The sequence below is a fragment of the Colossoma macropomum genome, unplaced genomic scaffold (genome assembly GCF_904425465.1).
Source record: "Colossoma macropomum unplaced genomic scaffold, Colossoma_macropomum, whole genome shotgun sequence".
Classification (NCBI taxonomy): Eukaryota; Metazoa; Chordata; class Actinopteri; order Characiformes; family Serrasalmidae; genus Colossoma; species Colossoma macropomum.
In genome coordinates, this window is record NW_023494807.1 from 14,576,063 (window position 1) to 14,600,129 (window position 24,067).

At 39.4% G+C, this 24,067-nt stretch overlaps 2 protein-coding genes across 3 annotated transcripts in view; both read left to right on the forward strand.

Annotated features, from left to right (window-relative positions):
• The window catches only part of klhl24a (kelch-like family member 24a), a 46,608-nt gene extending 38,261 nt beyond the window's left edge, over positions 1-8,347 (forward strand). The window contains exons 7-8 of the mRNA XM_036556166.1: positions 3,179-3,367; positions 4,871-8,347. Coding sequence (XP_036412059.1) covers positions 3,179-3,367; positions 4,871-5,071 — 390 coding nt within the window. The 3' untranslated portion in view covers positions 5,072-8,347. The remainder of the gene's footprint in view (positions 1-3,178; positions 3,368-4,870) is intronic.
• Positions 8,348-15,290: 6,943 nt separating this feature from the next.
• yeats2 (YEATS domain containing 2) overlaps positions 15,291-24,067 on the forward strand; it is a 79,277-nt gene continuing 70,500 nt past the window's right edge. For both annotated transcript variants that reach the window (XM_036556167.1, XM_036556168.1), the window contains exons 1-6: positions 15,291-15,547; positions 16,276-16,394; positions 16,578-16,675; positions 19,169-19,261; positions 22,623-22,862; positions 23,797-23,909. In XM_036556167.1, the coding sequence (XP_036412060.1) occupies positions 16,295-16,394; positions 16,578-16,675; positions 19,169-19,261; positions 22,623-22,862; positions 23,797-23,909 (644 nt within the window). In that variant the 5' untranslated portion in view covers positions 15,291-15,547; positions 16,276-16,294. The remainder of the gene's footprint in view (positions 15,548-16,275; positions 16,395-16,577; positions 16,676-19,168; positions 19,262-22,622; positions 22,863-23,796; positions 23,910-24,067) is intronic.

The window sequence follows — 24,067 nt, forward strand, 5'->3', positions numbered from 1 at the left end:
TCAAAAAGATATGTTTACTCAAGCAAAAAGGAAAAATGATCAACACCCTGAAGAGCATTTTCCTAAAGCTCTGTTTTCAGTGGCCTTAAACAGTTTGTGTGTAAAGGAAAATCAAAAACACAGTGAAAAACTACGCTTTTGAAAATATCCATATACGCCAAACAGTTTGTACTACACCAGAGACATTATAAAAGAGGAGAACACACCTGTCACTGCTTAACAGATAAACGGGAAAGCATGCAATGCTCATCATGTTTAGAGGGATATTCCTGCATCTGAATAAAAATAGCCATTTGGCTTGCTGGAGAAGCCGAAAGCAGGAAACGCTTTCCCTCTTTGGGGAGATATGTGTGCATACAGTAGACAGAACACGGTGCACGGTGCAAACTTTTATGCTGTTTTTGTCAGATTTCACCAACTATTTCAGATATATTTTTGAAACGTTAATGTAGTTTTCCAGCTTCAGATTTATAGAAATAGGAGTCTGTTCTTGTATGACTGTAAATAACTCCGGGGGACGTTGCCAAGGGTGTTGCCAGGCTACCCACTCGGTATTTTGACAAATCAAATCTCAAAAAAGACTTGATGGAAGTCAAACTTTGATTAAACGTTTGTACGCTTGCTTGAGAAAAACGTTAACGTTTGCTTGCGGAAAAAAAAAAACATAATGGTGATATTAGAAGGTAAACAGACATGAAGGTGCCTGCTGCTCTTATTTGCCAGTACGTCCTACCTCTCCACTCTAATGATGTACAATACAGCCATAAAATTAAACAAAACAGTTGCTCAGCAATTAAGATTTGTCTATAAAATTGTTGCATATCTCTCGGGTGTGTTTCAGAAATGTGATGTAAAGAGATCTTTGTACACAGCTGACATTTAATTTGACAGCTGGATGAAAAACTAACGAATGCTGAAGAGAGGAAGGAGAGACAATGAGTACATGTAAGTGAGACTGAAGGGGAAGAAAGGGAATGAGAGAAAGGAAAAAGAGATGGAGCGAGATAGGGCCATGCTAAATGAGGAAGCATGAGGTACTGAAGGGGGATGGGCATTTTCCACTAAAGAGATAGCATTTTGTTTACAGCACAGAGATCACATCTTCAGAATGTTAGTTTTTTTTCCCACAACATCCCTGCTTCTCTTATATAAGGGCATTGTGTGTCGAGCCAGTTTTGTTTTACAGTGCAATGTCTGTCAAGTGACGTTTTCCCAGACCAGCATATGTATGTGTGTTTGCCATGTCTCAGTCTAGCTGTTTCTAATGGATATAATATGATATCTTCAAATGATAATGTGTGTCTAATATGCATGTGTATTCAGTGTCATCTCATTTGACTCTTCACTTTCCCACATCATTCCTACAATAGTTTATAGTAAATATGACAGTCAATCCTTCCACAGCCAGGATCGTATTCTGTTTAACTTCATCTTTTTTTGTGCCTTGGGGTGTCTTCACAGTTCACAGGCAGTCCTTGAAGAAACAGTTATGCTTTTCCAAAGAACAACATTTCTTTGGAAGAAGCATTGCTAGTAAGTTATATGTCCTCGAGGCTCAGCATCAGAAGCTCTGCCCACACCCATGGATCATATGATCTTCTATGCACTAAGCTGTCCACAGCTGACAGGACTATGGCAGTTCCAGCTTCCGTACATCAGTTTTTATCAGTCTGACAGGAGAAACACTTCAGCAAGCAGTTGTCTGGTTTATGCACCGTGACAACAATGAGCCTTTCTGTGGTTAAAAATTTGTAAGCTCACTTGAGGTACAAAAAAGAAATTAGATAAATTGTGAAGGAAATGCATTTGCCAAATAAATACCAAAAAGTCATATGACAGATCAGGTCAGGGTTTTTTTTTATTTTGTGCATGTCTGGCTGTAGCTACGAAGCATGACAGAAAGCAACAGGTACCAGTTTACTATTGCGGAAATGAAAACTTACCTTTATCTGATCAAACAAAAAACATGATGGTGATATTCGGTTAGCCCCGTGCATGCCATGACAGCAGTGAGCCTTTCAGAGCATGATAGTCACTAGATTGACAAAGGCTTATAGTGTTCACACCAACATGTTTTTTATTTTTTATTTTTTTTTTTTTGAAGCATTTAGTTAACCAAGATAAAAAATAATATATTTTATTTGTAACATGCTTTTAGATAATAAAAACACCAGACATATACCCAAAATACTATGCACATAAGCTGTAGATAGTGGACACAAGCAGCTTAAAGTAGTAAAACAAATGCAACAGTAATAAAATGAACAAAATTGAGAAAATAAATAATGCATAGTGCTGAAAGAATGTTTACTATTGGAATAACACTGTTTAAAAGTCTCGAGACCAGATGTACGTGTTGGGGGGACATAATATACATTGATGCGGCTGCAATGTGTGTGAGCAGTCTGTGTTATCATTTCACTTTTTTTCTTAACCGGAATAGAATATCACCCCTGTAGAAGGTTTTGGTGGGAAAGAGGTACATTTATTAACAAAGTTAATTTCAGTGTTTCTGTTTTTTCTGTCTCAAGTGCTTGTACGTATATCGGACGATCTGTGTGCTCTTATAAGTTACATGTAACCTTCTTGTATTTCTCATAGCACCTTGTGTGTTTATGTAATGACAAAGAAGTGTGGAACTGATCCGTCTGGGTAGTCAGTGCCCACGTCTCCCTTCTGACTTGTTTAACCACTACAATAGAGAAATAGTGAATAAAAAAATATAGCTGCTGCCAGGTGACAAAACCCACCAGATTCTATGACGATGCTCCAAAAGCTAGACTGCAGCTGAGAAAGGAGTGTCCTTGATAGGACTGTCCTATGAAGACTCCTTATTTATGTTACATAATGCAGAATGGAACAGTCTATTAGGCTGCTTTGTCACGTCATCCAGTGCAAATTTTTTTGGGGGTCAGATACATGCTCAAAGGATTATGGGCAACAGAAGACTATGAAGGATACTCCAGTAGAGTCCTCATATTTTCAGTGTAGGCTGCATTTCTCAGTATTCGAACAATCTTTCTGACAATTTTCTGGCAATAACAAGTATTTTTCATCAGTACTGCTGACTCAAAGTAACAGTGCATATATTTATCTTGTCCCATTTGCGTGTCTCAGGTACAGTGTTTCGGCCCACGCATGATGTTTTTGTGAATCTTATAATTGTAATGTGTTATAGGTACAATGTTATGACCCAGAGACGGACAGCTGGTTGCTAAGAGCCAACGTTCCAGTCTCAAAGCGCAACATCACAGCTGTCTCGCTGAACAACCTGGTGTACGTGTGTGGAGGCTTGACCAAGAGCATCTACTGCTATGACCCAGTGCAGGACTTCTGGATGCCTGTGGTCAACACCTTCAGCAGACAGGTACGTGTCTGACCATGCTGGCCATCTGACAATTTCACAAGCCTCTAGAACAGGGCATCTTGGGGTCTTTCCGGTTTTCCTTTACTATAAAACCTGATTCAACTCATGAAGGTGTTGATAATGAGACCCATTACGTTTACTAGGATGGATCTCAGAGAAAATGTTGAAAATAATATGTAGAACATATCTAGGGTTGTTCTGTGCTTAGATTCACTTTATTATTGTGCATACCAGCTAAAACTGTAGATATATCTGCAAATGGAAGTTTGGATCATATGTCTAGTGAATCTCTGTATAAGTCTGTGCAGTATTCTATTTTACTAATGCTGAAGCAACGTAGCAAACAAAGAAAAAAGACTTGTATATGGAGACACTTGGTATTATACATCATATTACTACTACAGTAATAATGTACCATTCAAATGAATAATTCATCAAAAAATCTGTAAAACATGCTTGGTCTAGCAAGTTGTTAGCAGCTCTTACTGCCTACATTGTTTGTTGTTCAAAATAACCCACACTGCCAATGCCAAACCAACTTTTGCTGGCTTTCGTTAAGGGCAGCCCATGAACCGAGAGGGAGAACTTATTGCTTCTCCCCGTTTTGCCTCAGCCTTCACGTACCACTGCAATGCTACCAAGGTTGAACGGCATTGTCTGGTTAGCATAGCGAAAAGGCCTAAACAACTGTACATACAACCGTTCAGGTTTACTGTGGCTCATTGAAGCTTCACTGATGCAAGCTTAGAGAATAAAGAATCTAATCTGAGCAGGTAAACCTGGTTTTGTGTGTGGTGCTGTTATCTTAAGTTTCTTTTAATTCATATCCTCATCAGCACCAGAGGCTAAAGTTAGCTTAGTGAGGGCTAAACCACCAGCAGTTCTGGCTCAATGGCCAGAATGCACTGAGGCAAGATTAGAGGGTAGACTCAAATCTGAGCAAGTGAAATCGAGTGACTCATGCTGGAGTGACAGAAAGACAATCTGTCTAATTATTACAGTTACAGGGAACTTATTTTTGTTTCTGCTCGGCCTCATCTCAGTCTGTTGAGCCTGATAGAGACAGCGTGCAAGGTAGTGGGGGGAAAGTGAGGGGTTTCGAAAGGGGGCATTTGCAATTTGCATAATTGTGCATATTCATAGATCTTCAGATTCCTAATAAGTGTTGAAGTTTAGGAACACACCTATGCCATTTTAGTAGTTTCTTGGGCATAACACACACACACACATTTTCTAAACCACTTATCCTTCTGGGTCGCGGGTGGGTGCTGGAGCCTATCCCAGCAGTTATTGGGCAGAAGGCAGAATACACCCTGGACAGGTTGCCTGTCCATCGCAGGGCTTGGGCATAACAATCATAAAAATAATACTTGACATCTATAATTTTTTGTGTTTTCGTTTATGAATTTAGGGCTACTTCTAAAAGCATAACTGTGTGAGGTATCATGTTAAATTGTGCTGCTATGTTTACCCATCATGATGTGTATGTTGATGTGTGTTCAGGAGTGCTGTGGTATGTCGGTGTGTAATGGAAAGATTTTCATCTTGGGTGGACGAGGAGAGAACGGCGAAGCCTCTGACAGCATTCTGTGTTATGATCCTGCCTCTGGCATCATCACAGGTGTGGCTGCTATGCCCCGCCCCATTTCCTACCACGGCTGCATCACCATACACCGCTTCAACGAAAAACTGCATCGGACCTGAGATCATAGCCACACACACGAGCACACAAGCAGCTGGCTGGTTTAAAACACCATTGGACCACTGGAACAATGACCCCCACTATTCTTGCTGATTTGACCACTTTTTTAAGGAGTTTAGATTGCCATGTGCAGGTCAAGGTGGTCTAACAATCTTTTCAACTTTTTCAAAGAGGGAATCTACACTTTTTCATTTTTTTTCTGTCAGGTCTCTCTCTCTTTCCCTCTATTTTCCTGTTTGTAGGGGCCCAAGCACTCAGTTTTCCTATTTAGTTTATATTTTCCTATGTACTCTCTCTCTTATTCAAATGTACAGCATACTTATGAAAACATGGATACCTGCCAGCCTGCTAGGGTACCGGATGCATTCTTGTAACTCCACACATCATGCCACGCTTGGCTTACGCAATGCTTCCTTGGAATCGTGAGTTTCCACTGTATTAGCCAGAAACAGCAGCGGCAACAACAGTCATGAATCAGCTGCCTTTCATCAAAGAATAGAGCAGTGAGGCGTACGCTCTCCTGTGGTTTCGACCATTCTTTTAGTGTTAGTGTTTGTTTCTTTTAGTTGTCGTCTGATTACTCACTATTTGCCTATTATTTTACGTATTGGTAGTTGTCCTCATTTTTAGCATTTAGTTTTTTCTTTCTTATAATCAGTAATTGTGTAAAATCTTTTTATTTTCTATTTTTTCATTGTTGATCTTATATTCTTTTAAATTATATTTGTAATTTGTTCTTTTTTCATATTACTTTTTACAGTTTTCTTTTTATTATTAATGATGTATTATGCAGAATATAAAAGCAGTATATAGCATATAGTCTTTAGCCTGTAGATAAAGGTAGCTTACTTTAGACTTTTGACTTTGGGGTCAAAACATGCAATTACAAGTTTGTTATTCTAGCAGATGGACTCCGAATAGACAGCACGAAGCAGTGGACACACTGAACTGTGCTTGTGGCTGCACCCAGACTGACGGACAGTTTTGAAACTGGTCAGTAACGAATCAAGAGCCTCTGTTGGTTTCTTCCTAAACGTTATTGCTGTGAATCTTTTTATTTTTTCTTTTCTCTGTTTCACTTTTATTTAAGTGTGCCTGTAGCATGCATAACCATTGTGCCTTTCTGTTTTATTAAAAAAACAGAGCCCCAGGCATGCCCTTAATGCAAGGTTATTAAGTATGTTATCATTAGTGCTATGATTTCTCAATGTAAATAGATTTTCATTGATTACTATTATGTGTTAGTAGCCTGTGTTAACCATTTTCTGTGTTGTAAATGTAAGTGGCTTTCCGTCACATGTGCCTCACCTGCGTTTTGGTGACGCAAAATGCTTGATAAGGCGAGACTGCTTATCAAGAATGCAGCTGGGGTTTTTCAGACCCCTTCTTCATCCTACCCAAGCTGAATAATGCATAACTTAGTCACAGTCAGGAAGTTTTAAAGTTTTTTTTCAAGTTATCTGTTTATTTTTGTTTATATTCAGTTTACTGACACTGGCATCTTGAAGACAAATACCTGAAAATGCTTCGCCTTTCAACATATATATATATATATATATATATATATATATATATATATATATATATATATATATATATATTCCAACATAGATGCTGAAGTTCAGCTTTTTTCAACCTGCCACATCTGCAACATACAGTTACCACAGACAGTAGTTTTAATGTTTCCTTGTACTGAGAAAAGAACTGAAAACCTGTTGGATCGAAACTCGCTTCCAAAAGAAGCCAATGGGCTGGAGTACTCCTTTAATGCAAATATAAGCAAATCTTTAGGAGGTTCTTATATTCAGAGGTTTAGGTGAGAGACGTTGCCCCCAAGCCTCAATAATGAAAATAATTAAATGAAAGTTCAGTTCTAAAGATGCTGCTCTAGTCACCAGAAAACCCTGTCATGCCTTGACAAATCAGCATGTTTGAAATCATTTTCATCGTTTTCATCGGAAAAAAAGGTTTGTAGAATGCAGCAGTGCCAGATGATTGTTACCAAAGGCCAGCGCCGGTTTGACTTATCTGAAGTAATCACATAGATTTAGACAAGAATGCTGGCATGCAGTTTTGGAGAGCAATTCACAAGAACAGTTTCCCCCGAGCATATTTGTGCTCTATCTTTGCCATAGATCTAAGCGTGCGTGTTAGATGTCTTTGTTGCCTCATTTAAGGGCTATTATTGTGTTTTTTCATCAGTTGGCCTTACCAGCAGTGTCATTTCTCATATTGGATATAATGATTTCATATGTGACATTCTGAACAGCAGGCTCTTGCGGTAAAATAAACCCATATGGGAGATTCAATATGATTGAATGAATATATTATGAATAGGGCTGCACGATATGGACAAAATACTAGGATCGCAGCTCCACGCGACTGTGCCAGAAATATCTAATTGCCAATAGTGCGGCATAGTTAAAGATTGGCCTCCAGTATTTTGACCAAAATAATTTTCTGTTGTTGGAATACATGAATATTCATCAAAACAATTCATCAAAACACTCACAGAAACACTCATCTGGAACTGTGATTAGTCAGAATTAGGGATGGGCAGTATGATGAAACTTAACATTACTGTGATAATTTATGTCACATTATGTCATAATATGCTGTTCTGAGCATATTGTGGATATCATGCTTAAAGAATACCGAACAACTGCATGACTGAGTAAAAAGAGAGCATGATTAGTCTTGTTTAATTGGATATAGTGCAGCACAGTATGTGAACCACTGAAACATTTACTGCATTCATAGTTCTTGACAGTTAAATGATTCTTTTTGCCTGTTTCTGTTTCTTACTTATCAAAGCTCAGAAAACTGCAGTCTACTGCAAAAGCCATTATTGCGATAACAATTAACAAACAATATATTGTGCAGGCCTAATGTATTAGATACTTAGGCTATGTTCTGTAATACCGGCATTAGTATCTATACATAGGTCCAATGAAATACATTCAATTAAAATTAAGTTTGCTGTTTGCCTCCACAAATGTATGTAGAACAGTAACTGATTATAGAATGTACAATAACTGACTACGGGTTCAATGCAGTATATTACATCATTGGTTTCCAGAAGCAATGCAATATTTCAGCCTTAAGGAGTGGGTTGGGAATAAGTGTCCACCTTTTGAATGATGTCCTTTTTAATATGTATACATATGGAGTGAGCGTGTGAGAAAATGAGCTGTTTGTTGTATTTTCATTCATTCAGCAGTGCTTTTCTGTATATTGCTTGCAGACCTATTAGTGAAGCCACAATAAAGTTTTTTTTTTTTCAATGAATGTGTTTATGGCCATTTGAATACCCATATGAGGTAGGCCGTTAACCCTGGAGCCAAGCAAATGACAGCTTGGCAAAGGTATGTTAGATAGCTGATGATCTGTCATAACATCAGTGTGAATGGAGTTATTCTGTTCTTTAGAAATGCATGACATGGATTCCATGGGGGCAGGAGGAATTGCACGGCCACAGAACCTCAGCAATGCAGATGATAATAATTACAGTGGTGTTTTTTTTTCTTGGCTGCCTCAAATGCCAGCATATTACTGTAAACAGTGTGAAGCTCCACACTTCCTTACAGACGTTTACAAATAGTGTATCAGTTTTAGACACATTAACAAAAACAGCTGGTTTAATGGTCAGCTAAAAATAAATAAACAAATGGTAAACAAATAGCCCAGGCTCATCCAGAACGTGCCCTGAAGGTGCTAACACTGGTGGAGTTAAATGATTTCCAGGAAAAAAACTGCACTAGTTTGAGGTACCGATAGGTGATAGGTACCCTGACAGTATACATCAGGACTGCCCAGCCCTGGTCCTAGAGAGCTACCTCCAACCCTAATCTAATAGGTAATGATCCAGGTAATGAAGCCCTTTAGTAGCATCTGAATACTAGAGGATGGTAGACCAGGACCAGGATTGGGCAACGCTGATCTACATTCTGTTTCAGCTTGAGTGAAGTAGCTTATGTTAACCATCGATGAGCATAGATGTCTGGTCACTGTTCTGTTTCAGTAGTATCTCAAGGCTCAGTAGTGGGGCCTCTCCAGTGCTTAAATTAGATTTTTGGAGTAGGGAGGACTAACTGTCAATCTATAGTAGCAGAGGAATGTTTTTCACATATGATTGATTACCCTGTAGAGTAATTCTGACGTTTCCCTGAAAAAGGTTGACTGAAAGCTCACTGTTAATAAAAGCCATTGGTCAGATACTGAATTCCAACAGAAAATGTTTATGCCAAAAAGGCATACACGTTTTTGTAGAACACTTATTTATACTTCAGTTAAAGGTATTTGTAAATTAATCTGTATCTGTAAGTCTTTAAATCTTGTTCTTTCAGAGATGGGACTGGTTTCCAGAGGGAATAGTTTACACTAGCTGTGTAGTGTGGTCAGGGTCCTCACTGACTCATGCCTGATTGCATACAGTGGCGATTCTAGGACTGTATAAATGGGGTAGCCATAGCAACTTTAGGGGGTTCAAAGTCTATAAACCCCAAAAATATGTGTAATTATCAAAAATGACCCAGAAAACAAGGGTTTCATTCCAAAATCTAGGTTATCCATTGGTAACAATTTTGGATGTTTGGATGAGTTTTTGAAAAGGGTAACAGCTGACAGTGGATGATACTAAAGATAGATAAAGATGATACTAATCATAATATAGCATTGATATTTCTTGTGTATGTAAACTCAACTCTCAACAGCATTCATCAGGGAAAAAACAAATGTAAAAAAAAAAAATCTTTAAAGTGGGCTAGAATGCATTTTGGAACCCTTCACTTATTACATTCCTTCTTTTTTATGTGAACCACAATCATAACACTGACATTGGATGAATGGGTAACTCAGAAACATTTATTATATTCTTCTGAACACAACTCTGTAATATCCCCCTTTTCACTTTCCAAACTGACTCTGTCAAAAGGAAAAGAAAGAAAGTTAGCAAATCTGACATCAGGGTAGCCAGTGCCACCCCTACCACCCCTCTGGCTTCACTTCTGATTGAGCATGGATACCAAATGTACAAGCAAATGTAACTGGAACTGCTTTTTACAGTGTCCAGTGTTTGAACAGCTTTGGTAAGACATTCTCTCATTCTAACATTAATACTTTAACATCTGTAGTTTTCTGACTATTGTACAGTTATATAATTTCAAATGTGTTTTTGTGAAATTCAGGGACTGCCCAGTGCCTCATATTAGTTTTAAGTGAGTTTCGAGTCAGTGTTTTCTTTTGTTCCTTAAGCACAGGTAAATGTATCAAAATCATTGTCTATGGTAATTTATGGTACAGTACAGAAGCAGCAGATACATGTTAGGCTGAAAAACACTGGAATATTCCTTTAACAGATCATCTGTAGTTGTTTAACAGACCATAGCAAATCAGTGCTGCCTCACAGAAGTCACATATGCCTCCTTTAAATTGCAGCAATAGTTTTCCACCCACAACATAAGAAGCCTGATAATTATGAATGACACACCGGTGCTGTGTGGATTAGTAGGTAAACCAGACACGTAGGACATGCCTTTATGGTGTGAGTGGGGGGAGGTCTACAGAAGGCCAAGCTGTCATTTTATGGTGGGAGGCGCCAGCTGTGTGCATGTTACCAGGTAAAAATCAACTTAAAATATGTTGATAATTCTGTGGAAGGGAGTAATGTGGGGGTGGGCTACAACAGAGGAAACAGTCTGCGGTTGTTTACGTGTTTGAATACTACTATCATTTATTTAATTTCCAGATGGGTACAAGTGAAGCACAAGTTATTAAGTTATTCATATTTGAAGAGATATTGCTGAAAAGATAGATAGGTGGGTTGTACTGGGAGCATATAACTTGCACTTAATGGCCATTTAAATAATTAATCGGTGCTCTCTGACTTTTGCACAGTACTGTATATTATCAAGACACTAGTCATGTAAGACACGTAGTTGTGCATGTTTTTTAAAGATGGAACAGCCATTATGTTACATGAGCAGGTGGCTGTGTGTGTGTTTGTATGTTAGCAGGTAAAGCAGACAATATAAAACCTGTCATGCAGGCACAGGTGTAGAAATAACGGGGGAGAAGGGGGGCTGTTAGCTGTGTGTGTGTGTGTGTGTGTGTGTGTGTGTGTGTGTGTGTGTGTGTGTACCCAACAACAGCCTTCTGGAAGCTTTCTCTGGTACCAGCACATCAACTGCTCCTGCCAGCCTGTCACATTAAAACTGCATCGGAGACAGTTACAACAGTCATCACATTCCACCCCACCGCCACTCTCTTTCTGTGAAGCTGTCATCAATGCTTAGCGCTGTCACACATTTCAGACAAATCTCTGTTTCTACTCTTATTCCAAAAAAAATGGGAAATGTAGGGAACAGTAGGTGACTGTGCTATCTCCATAGAAAAACACTGACAGTAGAATGGGTCATACTGAAGAGCTCAGTGACTTTTAATGTAACACTGTCATAGGATTGGTTTGTGAAATTTGTGCCCTGATAAATCTGCCCCAGTCAACTGTAAGTGCTATTATTGTGAAATGGAAGCGTGTAGGAGCAACAACAGCTCAGCCACAAAGTGGTAAAAATTGCATATCTCTGTTGCGTCAGTCACCACAGAGTTCCAAACTGCCTCTGGAAGCAACATCAACACAATAATTAATGTAATTAATGCTACAGCATACAAAGACATTTTAGACAATTATATGCTTCCAACTTTGTGGCAACATTTTGAGGAAGGTCTTTTCCTGTTCAAGCTGGACTGTGACCTTGTGCACAAAACAAGGTCCATAAAGGGATGGTTTGATGAATTTGGTGTGGAGGAACTCCAGTGGCCTGCATGGAGCTCCAAACTTTGGTATGAACTGGAACGTCAATTCTGAGGCAGGACATTTCTTCCAACATCAGTGCCTGACCTCATAAATGCTATTTTGACTGAATGGACGCATATTCCCACAGACACACCTTCCCAGAATAGTGGAGGCTGTTATAGGTGCATGGGGGGACTCCATATTAATGCCCATGGTTTTAGAATGAGATGTCCAACAAGCTCTTGTAGGTGTGAGGGTCAGGTGTCCACATACCTTTGGCCATATAGTGCATATTGAAGGTTGGCAGAACTTTTAAAAACAAACTGCTTTGGTGTGGATTATGGGCTGGGCTGTTTTGAAACCTTTTGTCTTTTTAGCTGGTGAATTTAGAAGTAGGACAGATAGCTAACATTACTGCTGGGAGGCTGATTACTTTATTGCAGCTGTATAACTGTAATAACTGTCTTTAAATAATCATTACAGCACTGAGAATTGATTACTCAAATGACAGAAAATGACTCATTGAACGACAAAGACAACACGCTAAAAGCTAAAGTTAGCATACAGATAAAATCATTGTTTTCTTTATGATTTTGCTGTGATGACCTGTTATAGTAATTCTTGGTTATATTTATTAACTTATTAGATAAGTGGCTAGACTAGCAGTCAAGATTGGTTGACACCAATTACCAATGGCTGTATGATGTGTTGCAAAATGCATGCAAGGTATTGTAGTGGGAGAACACTGCTGAATGAAAACATGAAAACGATACAAAATTGTAATTTCTGTCAAACTGATGGCTGGGAGATATAATGCTGTGCTTCAGAACATGACAAATACCAGTTTTAGGCCAGATAAGCCCATAAACACCTGCATTAAAAAGGAAATACTGTAGTATATTCACTGTGCTTAATTTTATCCTATACAATCAAAATAGATCAGAAATATTATTTGAGAAATTGTATACGTTACCACTTAAAGTGGTCTGTAATCTTCTTGAGTCTAGCCTGTGCATTCAGGATGTAATGGCAAATAAATAAAGCTTGAAATAAGCGTGTTAAGAATTAAAGTGACACTTACCTATGGCGGATCTTCATAGATGCTTGAGGAGGATGGTTGTTGCATATTATCCCTGACATATGCTACTATCCCTGACATATGCCACAAATGTTGGTACCTTATCATCATGTTACTTAAATTTAAATTTTTTTATCATCTACATAACTTGGTGTAATGACAAAGGAAAACCCAAGGACGCAGATAAATTGTTTAATTTTTCTTAAAATTTATGTTTTTATATCAAATGAATATGTGTAACAGATACACGTTTGCAAATGACAAAGGTTTGATGTTAAAATAAATTAAATTTTTGGAACTTCATGTCTATACAGACATAAAGCATTGCTTGTACAAAGATCAAATCTCATCAGTTTGGGTAAATAATGCATTTGGTAGTGTTAGCTACCATCATCCAGGTTTGGGTCCAGATTCATAACACCTGGTGAGACTCTGTAGCAGGCTATGGCTCCCTCCGGAAAGAGCATGTACCCTCCCTTCGGAAATAAGAGTGATTTTCTTGTCTTGTACTCTAGCTACTGAGTTAATTTTAAATAAATCCAAACTCTGAGTTGTGTATGTTTCCTCTGTGTACCCCCATGCTACAATGGTGTCAGAAGTGGCGGAAGACAATACAAAGAATCGTGCCAGGGGAGGAGTAGGCGCTCCAGAAGACTTGCAATGTGCTTGGTGGAGGGGCACAGCATACCTCTTCCACATGCAGGATAGCCTAAAAATAGCCTGCAGCGGTCAACAGGGCAGTTATGCCTTGACTTTATGTCCTCTAAGACATCCTTGCCCATTGCTGTTACCAGCCCCAAACATGACTCGGCGAACACAGAGGCTGGAGTCACCCGTATGGTGCACTAGAAGGGCCAGCCGGTACTGCTGGATCTCCTGGCCAGCGTTATGGTAACTTGGCACAGTCTCACAGCCACCCTGGTGAGCTTCCAGGGCAACATGCCATGTCTGTAAGCAGCTGGGTACCTGAAGGCTCAATGCTTGCAGAGGCGCTGGTTGGCACCAGCAGCTTATGGTTCCATGCCAGATGGATGGCATGAGTTAAAGGACCTAGCAGACACTGGCTAGATAGTCAGCATTATTAAGCCAGGGAGTTCCTGACAGTCAAAAAAGGTAATAATGGAGACCATAACGGGACAGACTGTCTGGATTTATGGCAAGCAACAGGTGACATTCAAGATTAGTGGCAGAAATTTACACCGCTGGTTCTATGTAGTGGAGGTGGGTGAGGCATGCATTTTGGGGTTTGATGTGCAACCAGCAGGCCCTGGGCTGTTGGTGTATGGGGTTTCAGTAGACACGGTGCACCAGGCAGAAGTCATGCCAACACTGCCAACACTGATGGGCTGTCCAGGCACCCAGGCTGGCAGGAAGGGTGAGCAGAGGGAGCACCTAATCCAAACGGGGTTTCAGCAAAAGCGGAACTATGGCTGAGGTGGACGGGACCCTGTCTTACGGTGGAAAGGCTTCCAGATGTGGTGTATCGGGTACACACCAAAACCCAGCGCTACATGGTGTTGCTTCGGGACTGCCTGGCTCTTTATCTGGAGGATTGGGAAGGGCACCATAGTCCTGAGGGCCCTCCTGAGCAATGCCCCTCAGGACCTGATGCTCCCCAGCCACAGCGAGATCCCTTCCAGACTCCCTGGCATTGCCAGAATGCTGCCAACGCTCCCCAGCAGCTTCAGCAGCCCCTCATTGTTTACCAGGGACCTGGGAGGATCATGATCCCCAACTTTGTCTGGTGGGACTGGTAAGCAGCAGGGTCACTTGGCAATGTGGGGCAATGTGGCATGAGAGCATGGTTTGGTTCCCGTGATGCTTTGCTTATGCTTAGTCGGGCTGTATTTAGTTCTTAAAACAGTAAAAAAAAGGTTGTTTATATATATATATAGTGTTGTTTGTTTCAAATGATCCTTCTTCAACAAGGTATATATTGTCTATACTAAAGTGCAGTATAAAGTAATACTATGTATATATATATATACATATATATACATATATATGTATATATATATAGTCCATGGTTTTACTATACTATCTTCTGTAGTTAAGTGTACTATCCTATAGAATTTTAAGGTAGTTCCGATGTCTATTGTTTTTTATTGTCCTCTTCTATATAAATTTCCCTGCTGAAAAACCTAGCGTAGACTGTAGTGGAATTAAAGCATTCAGCTTTATTAAAGTTAAAGTTTATTAAAAAAAAAGTTAAACAAACCGAGTCTTGTCAGAAACACTGTGAAGCTGAAGCTTAGGTGTTCAGTGAATCACAGCACAATGTGCGAACTTCTGTCACCATCTTCAGGAGATTGTCCTAAATCGCAAGGCCTAGTTCTGCCCATGTCTATGGTGTTAGCACAGATGGACTGATATCCAGTGTTAGCTTGGGCAGAAACAACCGTCAATACAAAACAAAATACTAACAATAAATTCTGTCTCCCGTGCATTGTCTCCTGCGAGGCCATGACTAAAAGAAACACACTCTTGGAAGGAGATTACAAGTAGTAAACGCTTCAGTCTGAGCTTACTGAACCGGCTGGCAATCTAACTTTCTAAGCGCTTTAAGCACTTCGCTCAACTGGTTTCTGTTTTCCTGCGGTGTGACAGGTATGTTCAGCTCAGCTGCCTGCTCTTATTGAAGTCCTTAGACCTCTACGTGCAATTACAAATAGACTGTGCACAAGAGACGGTATTAAGCCTAAATTCTTCTCCAATTATTTTGTTTTGGTTACGGAGTAGCGTGTGGAACGCTAACGGCTTGCTAAGCTATAGGCCTCAGGACTTCACCGAGCTTTCCTGAGACGTGAAGCCGAAGTGTGCGCGTTGTTTTCGGCTTAAGGCATGGTCTAGGTCGCGCTGGACACCAGAAGCTAAATCACGTTGCTAGCTAGTTGTTAAGCCATGGAACGAGCGTCCACATTAGGCTGTTTTTTGAAAAAAAAATCAAATTTACTGTAAATGATAGAATGCTACGTTTACTGTGTTATGGTTTAATGGTGTAAATTCATCATTTGTGTTCGCGTAAAACGCACTGTTTGCAGGATAGCCGCAGCCGTTAGCTTAGTTTAAGCCTCAGAAGCTAAATACTTAGGTTAGCTAGCTAACGTTACAATCACAACAATAATGCTCTCAATATGCCTGATAACTAATAAAAGTCAGTTTGCCAGCAGAATTCTTGGCAACTTGTATAGACGGGTTTTCTGCTCCAATATGGATTCATTTTTGTGTTTGTTTATTAAAATCTAATTTCACTTTTGAAACAAACCTGTGTATACAAAGTGTGTTGACAAGTTAAGTTCAACAGAGCTGTTCTTCTTTGCACCTGTCTGTCTAAGACCTTTTGGATGAGCAGACATGTCTGGAGTTAAAAGGAAAATCGAAGATAAGGACCCAGACTACGAGGACATCACACAAGTGCAGGAGAGCAAGAGAAGCAAAGTTCTTGAACAGAATGGTAAGTCCCTTGAATTTGCTTGCCTGGTATTAGAAAAGAGTGGAAAAACTGTTGTCTGCCATTGACTGGTGTTATTTTACTTTTCTTTAGTGTTGTGTTTTCAGTCCACGTTGACACTTAATTATAAAATTATTAGACAGTAAAACTACATATCTAATGAAGTGTTCTGCTTTTGTATATCAGCTCGCGATGCCACTGTACAGAAGATTGAAGCCATCATCAGAGACCAGTTTGCGCTGGAGATGAAGAACAAAGAGCATGAGATTGAAGTCATCGGCCAGGTAATCCACTGCACTGCCTGTTCTAGTAATTGTCAGCCTAAGTCAGACCAGATCAGACACCCAGCTTTTGCCTGTCCTGGAAGTGAGCTACTTAGGCACGTGAGGACCATTTGAGAGAAGCTCTCCATTCACTTCCACACATTTTGGGCTGATTTTAGTCCAAAATAAAGGCCCACCTGAGCTGTATTTTTCTTCTAGAGAGTAAGGACGGTCTGTTGTTTGATTCACAGGCTTGTAAATCACTATATGGCTCCAAAATAAGCGTTTATCCACAGTAGTACAGAAAATGATGTGATAAAGCTGTGACTCAAAAGACTGCACTGTAATGTTTGAAGTAGAAGCTCCTCAATGATACAAGCATGGAGCGGGTTCAGTGCATAACAGTAATAAAAACAGTTATGATACTTATTATTAGCATTATTTCAGTAATTTACATTATTTACAATTATTTAATTAGTTTAGACTGATCAGTTGTACATTATATGTTCAGGTAGGCTGTTTTCGTAATGTGTGTTTCGCAAAGGTAACACGTATATTATAGCATGCTTTGTTTAAAGCTTTGGAATATATAATACTGTGTAATACAAAAGTCAGAGACCACCTTTCATTTATTTAATATCCATTCAACATGTACAGCCATTATGTTTATTTTTTCAGCGCTGGATAAAAGCATGAAACATAAACATAATGGCTGTTCATGTTAAATGGATATTTTTTCAGTGCTGGATAAAAGCATGAAACATATATTTAACAGAATCACAGAAAAGCCTCAACTATTAAATATACTAGGTTTTTCAGTACTCAGTGTGTCCATCACTCCAGCATTTTTTTCAGGTGACTTGCTTTCAGTTTTTTAAGTAAATCTGCAAGAATATATTTTTTTTCACACCTCCAAAGTTCAGTCTTAGAAGTTGGTTGCATTTTCTGCTTTTCACAGTCTAAGTAATCCCAAACACATTCAATGATGCTGAGGTCTTGGGTTGTCAGTCTGTTGTTCTTAGAGCACCAGCAGTTTTTTTGTTTGATTTGCAAATGTTGGGTCTCTTTCACCAACCGTTCTTATGAACAAATTTCTTAAAACCCACTTACGCAGTTTTCAAGATTCCGACATTCACCAGTGTTTTCTTATTTGCGATTCGTTCAGTCTATGAGCACACTGGGGCACAAAGGTCCGAACAATTCTGAAATTTAAGAACACGTTACTAATCTGACTTAGACTTTTTCTTAGGACATTTCTCAAAAACAACTTAGGAAAATATTGGTGAATGAGGCCCATTCTTTTTTTTCATTACAGTAACATCTTCTTAAACAGGTGCACATCTTTTCAGACCCAAAGTGTTGAGTTGCTTTCTCAAAGTAGAAGGATGGACAGAAACACCTGTGGATTTTTTCAGATCTGAAGCAGCAGTGGAGCTTATTTTCTCCTACCTCTTGAAAGCTTTAAATACTGTGCATCTGACGGGGAGAGTTTTGGTGGTTTGCCAGGTCTTGTACAGTTGACTCACTCCAGTTTTTTACTTATTTTCCTTTGAGTTTCAAAGGAAAATGAATGAAAAATGAATACATTGTTCTTAATGGACGTCTTGTCTGGAAATTAAACAGTGAAGGCAACTCTTTGTCTTTTGAATGGTCCTGTATGCTGAGCACGTTCCATTTTCCTAAGGGCAAAAAATGTAACTAGTTCATTCAGGGAAAAAAAGCCAATGCAAATGATCGAAACTACATTTAAATGTTTTCAAATGGGAATAGTGTGTGAGAAATCCTGTACATCTGTCAGTATTCAAAACATGAAGACTATATGCAAGAATTCCCAGTGTTACTGGGGTAATATTCAAAATGGCATTCAAAATGGCATCAGTTGTAACGGTTACATCTTCCATTATTTTAGAGTGCGTGGGATAGTTTCCCTTTAATAAAATCTACATTTATTGACAGTCATTCAAATAATCATTAGTCAAACAAATAAATGTATTTGCTATTAAAGGGGCATTGGACAGTTTTTATTGGTCTCAGCTAAACTTCATCTTCTGTCCCTCTCACTGTTTCTGAAAGTGATAGATCAATGCAAAATCTGTTTTCAAGTTTTACAAACTTTAGCTCTAACTTTAAATGTAGCCAAGACATATTTCTGACTGACAGATTAGCCAAGACATATTTGGTGAAGTTTACTTCTTTAGTTGGAGCTGTGAGGCTCATGTAGCTAACAAGAAATACAAGTTTATCCCCCCGATAATAAGCATTGTGCAGAATGCATGCCATTATTACATACCTGCCTAAATCTGAAGTAGACTTCCTTATGTGACTTCTGACACTGTATGACATGCTGTTATCTATAAACATTCATTTTGCATTTGGATTGAGGGTAAATTGTGTTATAATAACTATAATAGTAATTTTAGTTTTGGCCAAACTGTTGCTTTAAAAAAATGGCAATTGGTGTGAAATATAACTGTAATTTGACTTCATAAATCTGACAACTTGTTTTCTTCCCAGCGTCTAAATGAGGCAAGAAGGATGATGGACAAGCTAAGGGCCTGCATCGTAGCCACATACTATGCCAGTGCTGGCCTGCCCAAGGTTTCTGAGGTAATGCTGATCTCACAGATGTCTGCTTTTTTTTCTCTTAAAGTAGCCCTAAAGGCATACATTAAAACACAAAAAAATCAACCATGTTACCTTAGAAATTGTTAACTAGTTTTATGTGTAATTGTTGTGCCCAAGAAACTACTGAAAATGGCACCAGAACTCAACACTGCCACTAAACTTCAACACTCATTAAGAAGGCCCCTTTCCCTGCACTACAATGCCTACACGGTCCCACCATAACTTGAATAATCAGAAAGGTCCTGTCTTTTTATTGGATAGATGTGGAATATAAATTTGACAAAGTCGTAATTTTAAATACCAGTGTTATTTAATCATTTGTTTATTTGTTTATTTGTTTATTTTAGCCAACAGCTTACTCCACAGTCCAGACATTTCAAGCAAGTTAGCCACGTTAGCAAAGGCATTCTGTGTAGCTGTAAGCAAGTTTCCTGTCGCTTTTCATAATTCTCTGTGACAGGCTCTGACAAGAGCTGCAGGAAGTAGCCTGAGTCCCGTCAACGACTCCCTGGCATAGCCTCATTGACCTCAGCTCACCACTGAAGGCACGGGCTCTGGACTAAACCTCACATTCAACACCAGTGGGGACTGAGGGAATAGGGGTTGAGAGACAAATTCTCTGTCCGTCTTGGCTTGACTGCTCATACTGCCCTTAACAAGAGCCAGTTGATGCTGGTTTGGCATCTGTAGCTGCCTCTCATAGAAATGTAGCATATTCTCTCATTAGCATATGTTAGTATATTGGATCATGATACGTTCAGGTCCATTCCTAATGTGCTAGACTGAGCACTGAAATCTGGTGCGTATTAATGTGAAATTCATGCAATTTCTGTCACTGTAGCTAATCTTCCATCATAGTTTTGCATATGCAGGAACAGACACTTTACAGCGTCTAGGCCTGTCACGATCATGAAATTTTAGCTGATGATAAATTTCTGTGTAAATAATTGCGACTAACAATTGTTCACGTTATGCAGCTACTAAAGTACAAGGCTAAAGTGGCCAATTTCACTGATTAGCTGCCTTGATTCCTAGCTGTATTTACTTAGAAGCTAACACTGATTATGTTGATATGAAATAATACACTATCCTGTTGTGTGTTGTGCGCACTCACGCAAATGTCTACAGTTCCACAAATACATTTGGGACATTTTGGCACATGGACTGCGTAGTTGAGGGGCCAGACATTAGCACCTGATTGGTTAAATCAAAACAGTATTCTGTATTTTGGCACTAGTAGAGGCAAGCATGAAGATGACAGAGTGCTTGTCCATGCCATGTTCCTCATTTAATCCTCAGCAGGTATAATTTGGTGTGCTTTAGCGCCTACAATGTGAAACAAACCAAACCAAATGAAAAGGGTACAATGTCACAGAAAAGACTTCAGCAAACATACTTTCCGAGGACTCGTTGCACTCAGTTTCACCTGTTCCATGCTGCACCATAGCTAACTCTTCAGGTAATTATCAAGCCCTGAGTGAGTTGGATTAAATGTGTTGTGTGTTAAGAGTATTGTGCAGTTACTAGGGGTGGGAATCTCTAGGCACCTCACGATTCAATTCCGATTCAGATTGCTGCGATGTGATTCATCTTGATGCATCTTTTTTTTTATACAGGATTTTTTTTTTCTCTCTGTGTGAGCAAAGTATTTGTAATAATCCATAATGAATGTACTTCCAATTACTTTTATTAATAAATCAGATGGCACTGATGTGCCAAGTGAACTGGAAGGCTCTCATTCACTGCTCTTATTTGGAGCATGAGACGCTGGCTGCCACTCATCTGCGATAAAATGCGCAGTTACAGTGACATAAGATCCTGTGGCAATAGATGTCCACGCAGCGCATGTTACAGTTAGTCTACCAGTTTTCTTCAGTGATTGCATAACTTTGGTTTTGGACTCGTTGTAGAGAGGGCAGGGGGTGGGGGGTGGTGGTCTGCCGTGTCAGTAAAATATCTTCGAGATGGGAAGCTGTATCTCGGCTCTGAAGTGTGCAACATAGCGCGAAAGCCCTGGTTCTCAAAGACTGAATACGGATGCAAATACTTAGCAATAAACGTTGCAATAGTGTTTGTAGTTCGCTTTGTCCTTTCCAAGTTGGGTGGAAGCTCTGACATCACTTGCTTGATGGTCCTCTGGTTATCAGCAACTACAGCTGGGTGGAAAATGGGTGGAAACATGTGATATGGTTTCCCCCTTAACTCCATATAAGCCAAAGTGCTTCAATACGCTAGCTCAAGGCTCGGCAACCTGTGGCTCTTTTACTGTCCTTGTGTGGCTCCACAGCAGAATTAGATTTCTAGGTAAAAATAAAATAATCCTCCTTTAGAGTAAAATAAAGCTCTGCTGATAGTTCAAATACAGTTTAACAATAAAAGATATTAAACGCTGGAATTAATGTAGCCTGTAACTGCTAGTTCGCCTAGCTAGTAGCTAAAGAGAAAGATGAAAAGGCAAAGAGAAAGATTTCAGACGAACATCGATAATTTGGAGGCAAATAGACTTATTTGCATTTATAATCACTCCAGCTGGTTTCCTCACACATTTAATCTGCAACGAGAAAATGTCAAACACAAAAAAAAAAAAAAACGACCTGAAAGTCAGTTTCTCGTTCTCCAGCTTCTCGTTTGAATTCTCCCGTTCCACCTTAAATGGTGCAGCAGTTACATTCTGGTGGAACATTAAGGTGGAACAGGAAAATTCAAACAAGAAGGTGCTAAATGAGGAGCGACTTCAGTCTGGTAAAAAGTAGAACATTGAGAAACATTTTACAAGAAACTTCTCTACTTTTGTGGAAAAGTTTCATGCTGGTGATGCAAGAAAAGTGGCTATAGTTGAGCTAAAGCTTAAAGCAGAGCAAAGTAAGTCTGTGTTTTTTGTTTGTATTATATTTTCAGCCTACACTAGGACATTAGTACGTACTGAGACATATTTACAGCCAAGATGGCAAAATGAACTCAAAATGTTGTGGCTCCCAAGGTGGTTTGATTTTTGTTGAAAGGACAAAATGACTCTTACTAACATTTGGGTTGCCAACCCCTGCACTAGCTTTTAATGTAGTGTGTGCCACAGACTGCCCAGGCACTGCACTTCTGCACTTTGCACAGATCCGCCTTTTGCTTTCCGTCAACATTGCGTTATCAATTAAAATTTAGAAAATAAATTTTTGACATTTGTGAATCGATTCAGAATCGTCCACGTCCGCATTGCGATGCATCTAAGAATCGATTTTTCCCCCACCCTTAGCAGTTACTGTGCTGGGTAATTGCTGAACCGTACAGTGCTTTGGACTTCTCAGCATTTGTGTGAAGCATTGACTCTGGTACTTTCTTACCCTCACAGCCCTCCAAGAGTGATTCGTCTGCTCTGAATCACCCTGCTATCAAACGCTTCCTGGAGTCGCCCTCGCGTTCCTCATCCCCTCTGAACCAGGGCTCAGAAGCGCCCTCTGTGGGTCACTCGGAGCCTGAGTCTCTGAGCCAGCATGGAGAGACAACAGATCCTTCTGAGAGGGACAGCCAAGGTTGGAGAGCAGAGGAGTCCAGCCGGCAGGCAGGCAGACCCGGTCGGAACACGGGCAAGGTGGGAAGCCAAGAACTGGCATGTGTCTGGTGCTGAGTGTGTTGTACCAGTAATCAGTATTTATTCTGACCGTGACTTTTGTTATAGTCATGCCATATAAGTGACTACGAGTTCTAAGTAAACATTTAAAGCATGTTGCGGTGGTACTATAAAAGTTGCAGGTGCTGTAACACATCAGTTTTTTAAATTGCATAAATTGCCTCTAAAAAGTGTAAATATCAGTAAGTAGATCAAATTATCATTTTAACACTGAGAAACGGTAGCTTCTAAAAGTTTTGTATTTTAATGTTCATTTTGTGAAATGTACAGAGAATTCGTTTCCTCTTCAGTAATTTGATTTTTCACAAGGGCTGTCATTAGCACGTAAATAGTGTTTTTTGAAAGTTTGATGGCAAGAAAACCCATACCAGCAGCAATGCACATACGATTGGAATCATAAATTTAAAAACGTAAAAGGAAATAGTTTATCTAATAGTAAAATTATCAGTAGGCAGAAGGCACAGAAGAAGGTACCTCAGCTTCTGAAACCAGAGAAGTCTTTTGGGAGGGCTTCTTTTTTTAGCAGGCAAACAGTAAAATCCCAAATCATTGCTGGCTTTATGTATGACATCCAAATGAAATAACTTTTTGGCCCTTTGTTTACAAACATCTGGATTTGTTCTTTAGTTTTCATATTACCTGATGGACTACAGCTACCATAAACACTAGAACACAATGGTGCCTGAGCAGATGACTTGGGCAGGTTGGAAATGTTTAATATTGCACACTCCACGTAGTTAAGGTGTAGATTTTAGGAGTAGTAAGATTGGATAGTAGAAAAAATGTGACTCTGTATTGTATAAATACTGTTTGAGTTACTTTCTTTATCTCTTTTCCTTGTTTATCTTTTTGTTTATTCTTTCTTTTCCTAATCTTAATTTTTCTCTCTCAACAGGACACATTTGGTGTGCCATCATCTGTAGACCAACACGTCACATACCACACCACAGGAGAGGAGGCATCACGACTCTATGTGAAGAAAACTATCATCGTGGGCAACGTTTCAAAGTATGGCACTTTGCTTTGTCCTTTCTTGCTTGGCTGCTGGACACATTTTTGGCTGCAGCTGTCAAAAAAATTCATTTTTGTATAGTCCATTGAATATAATTTCAGATAATTTAATATTTTATAAGAATTAGAAAAGCTCCACATAGAACCCGTTTCCA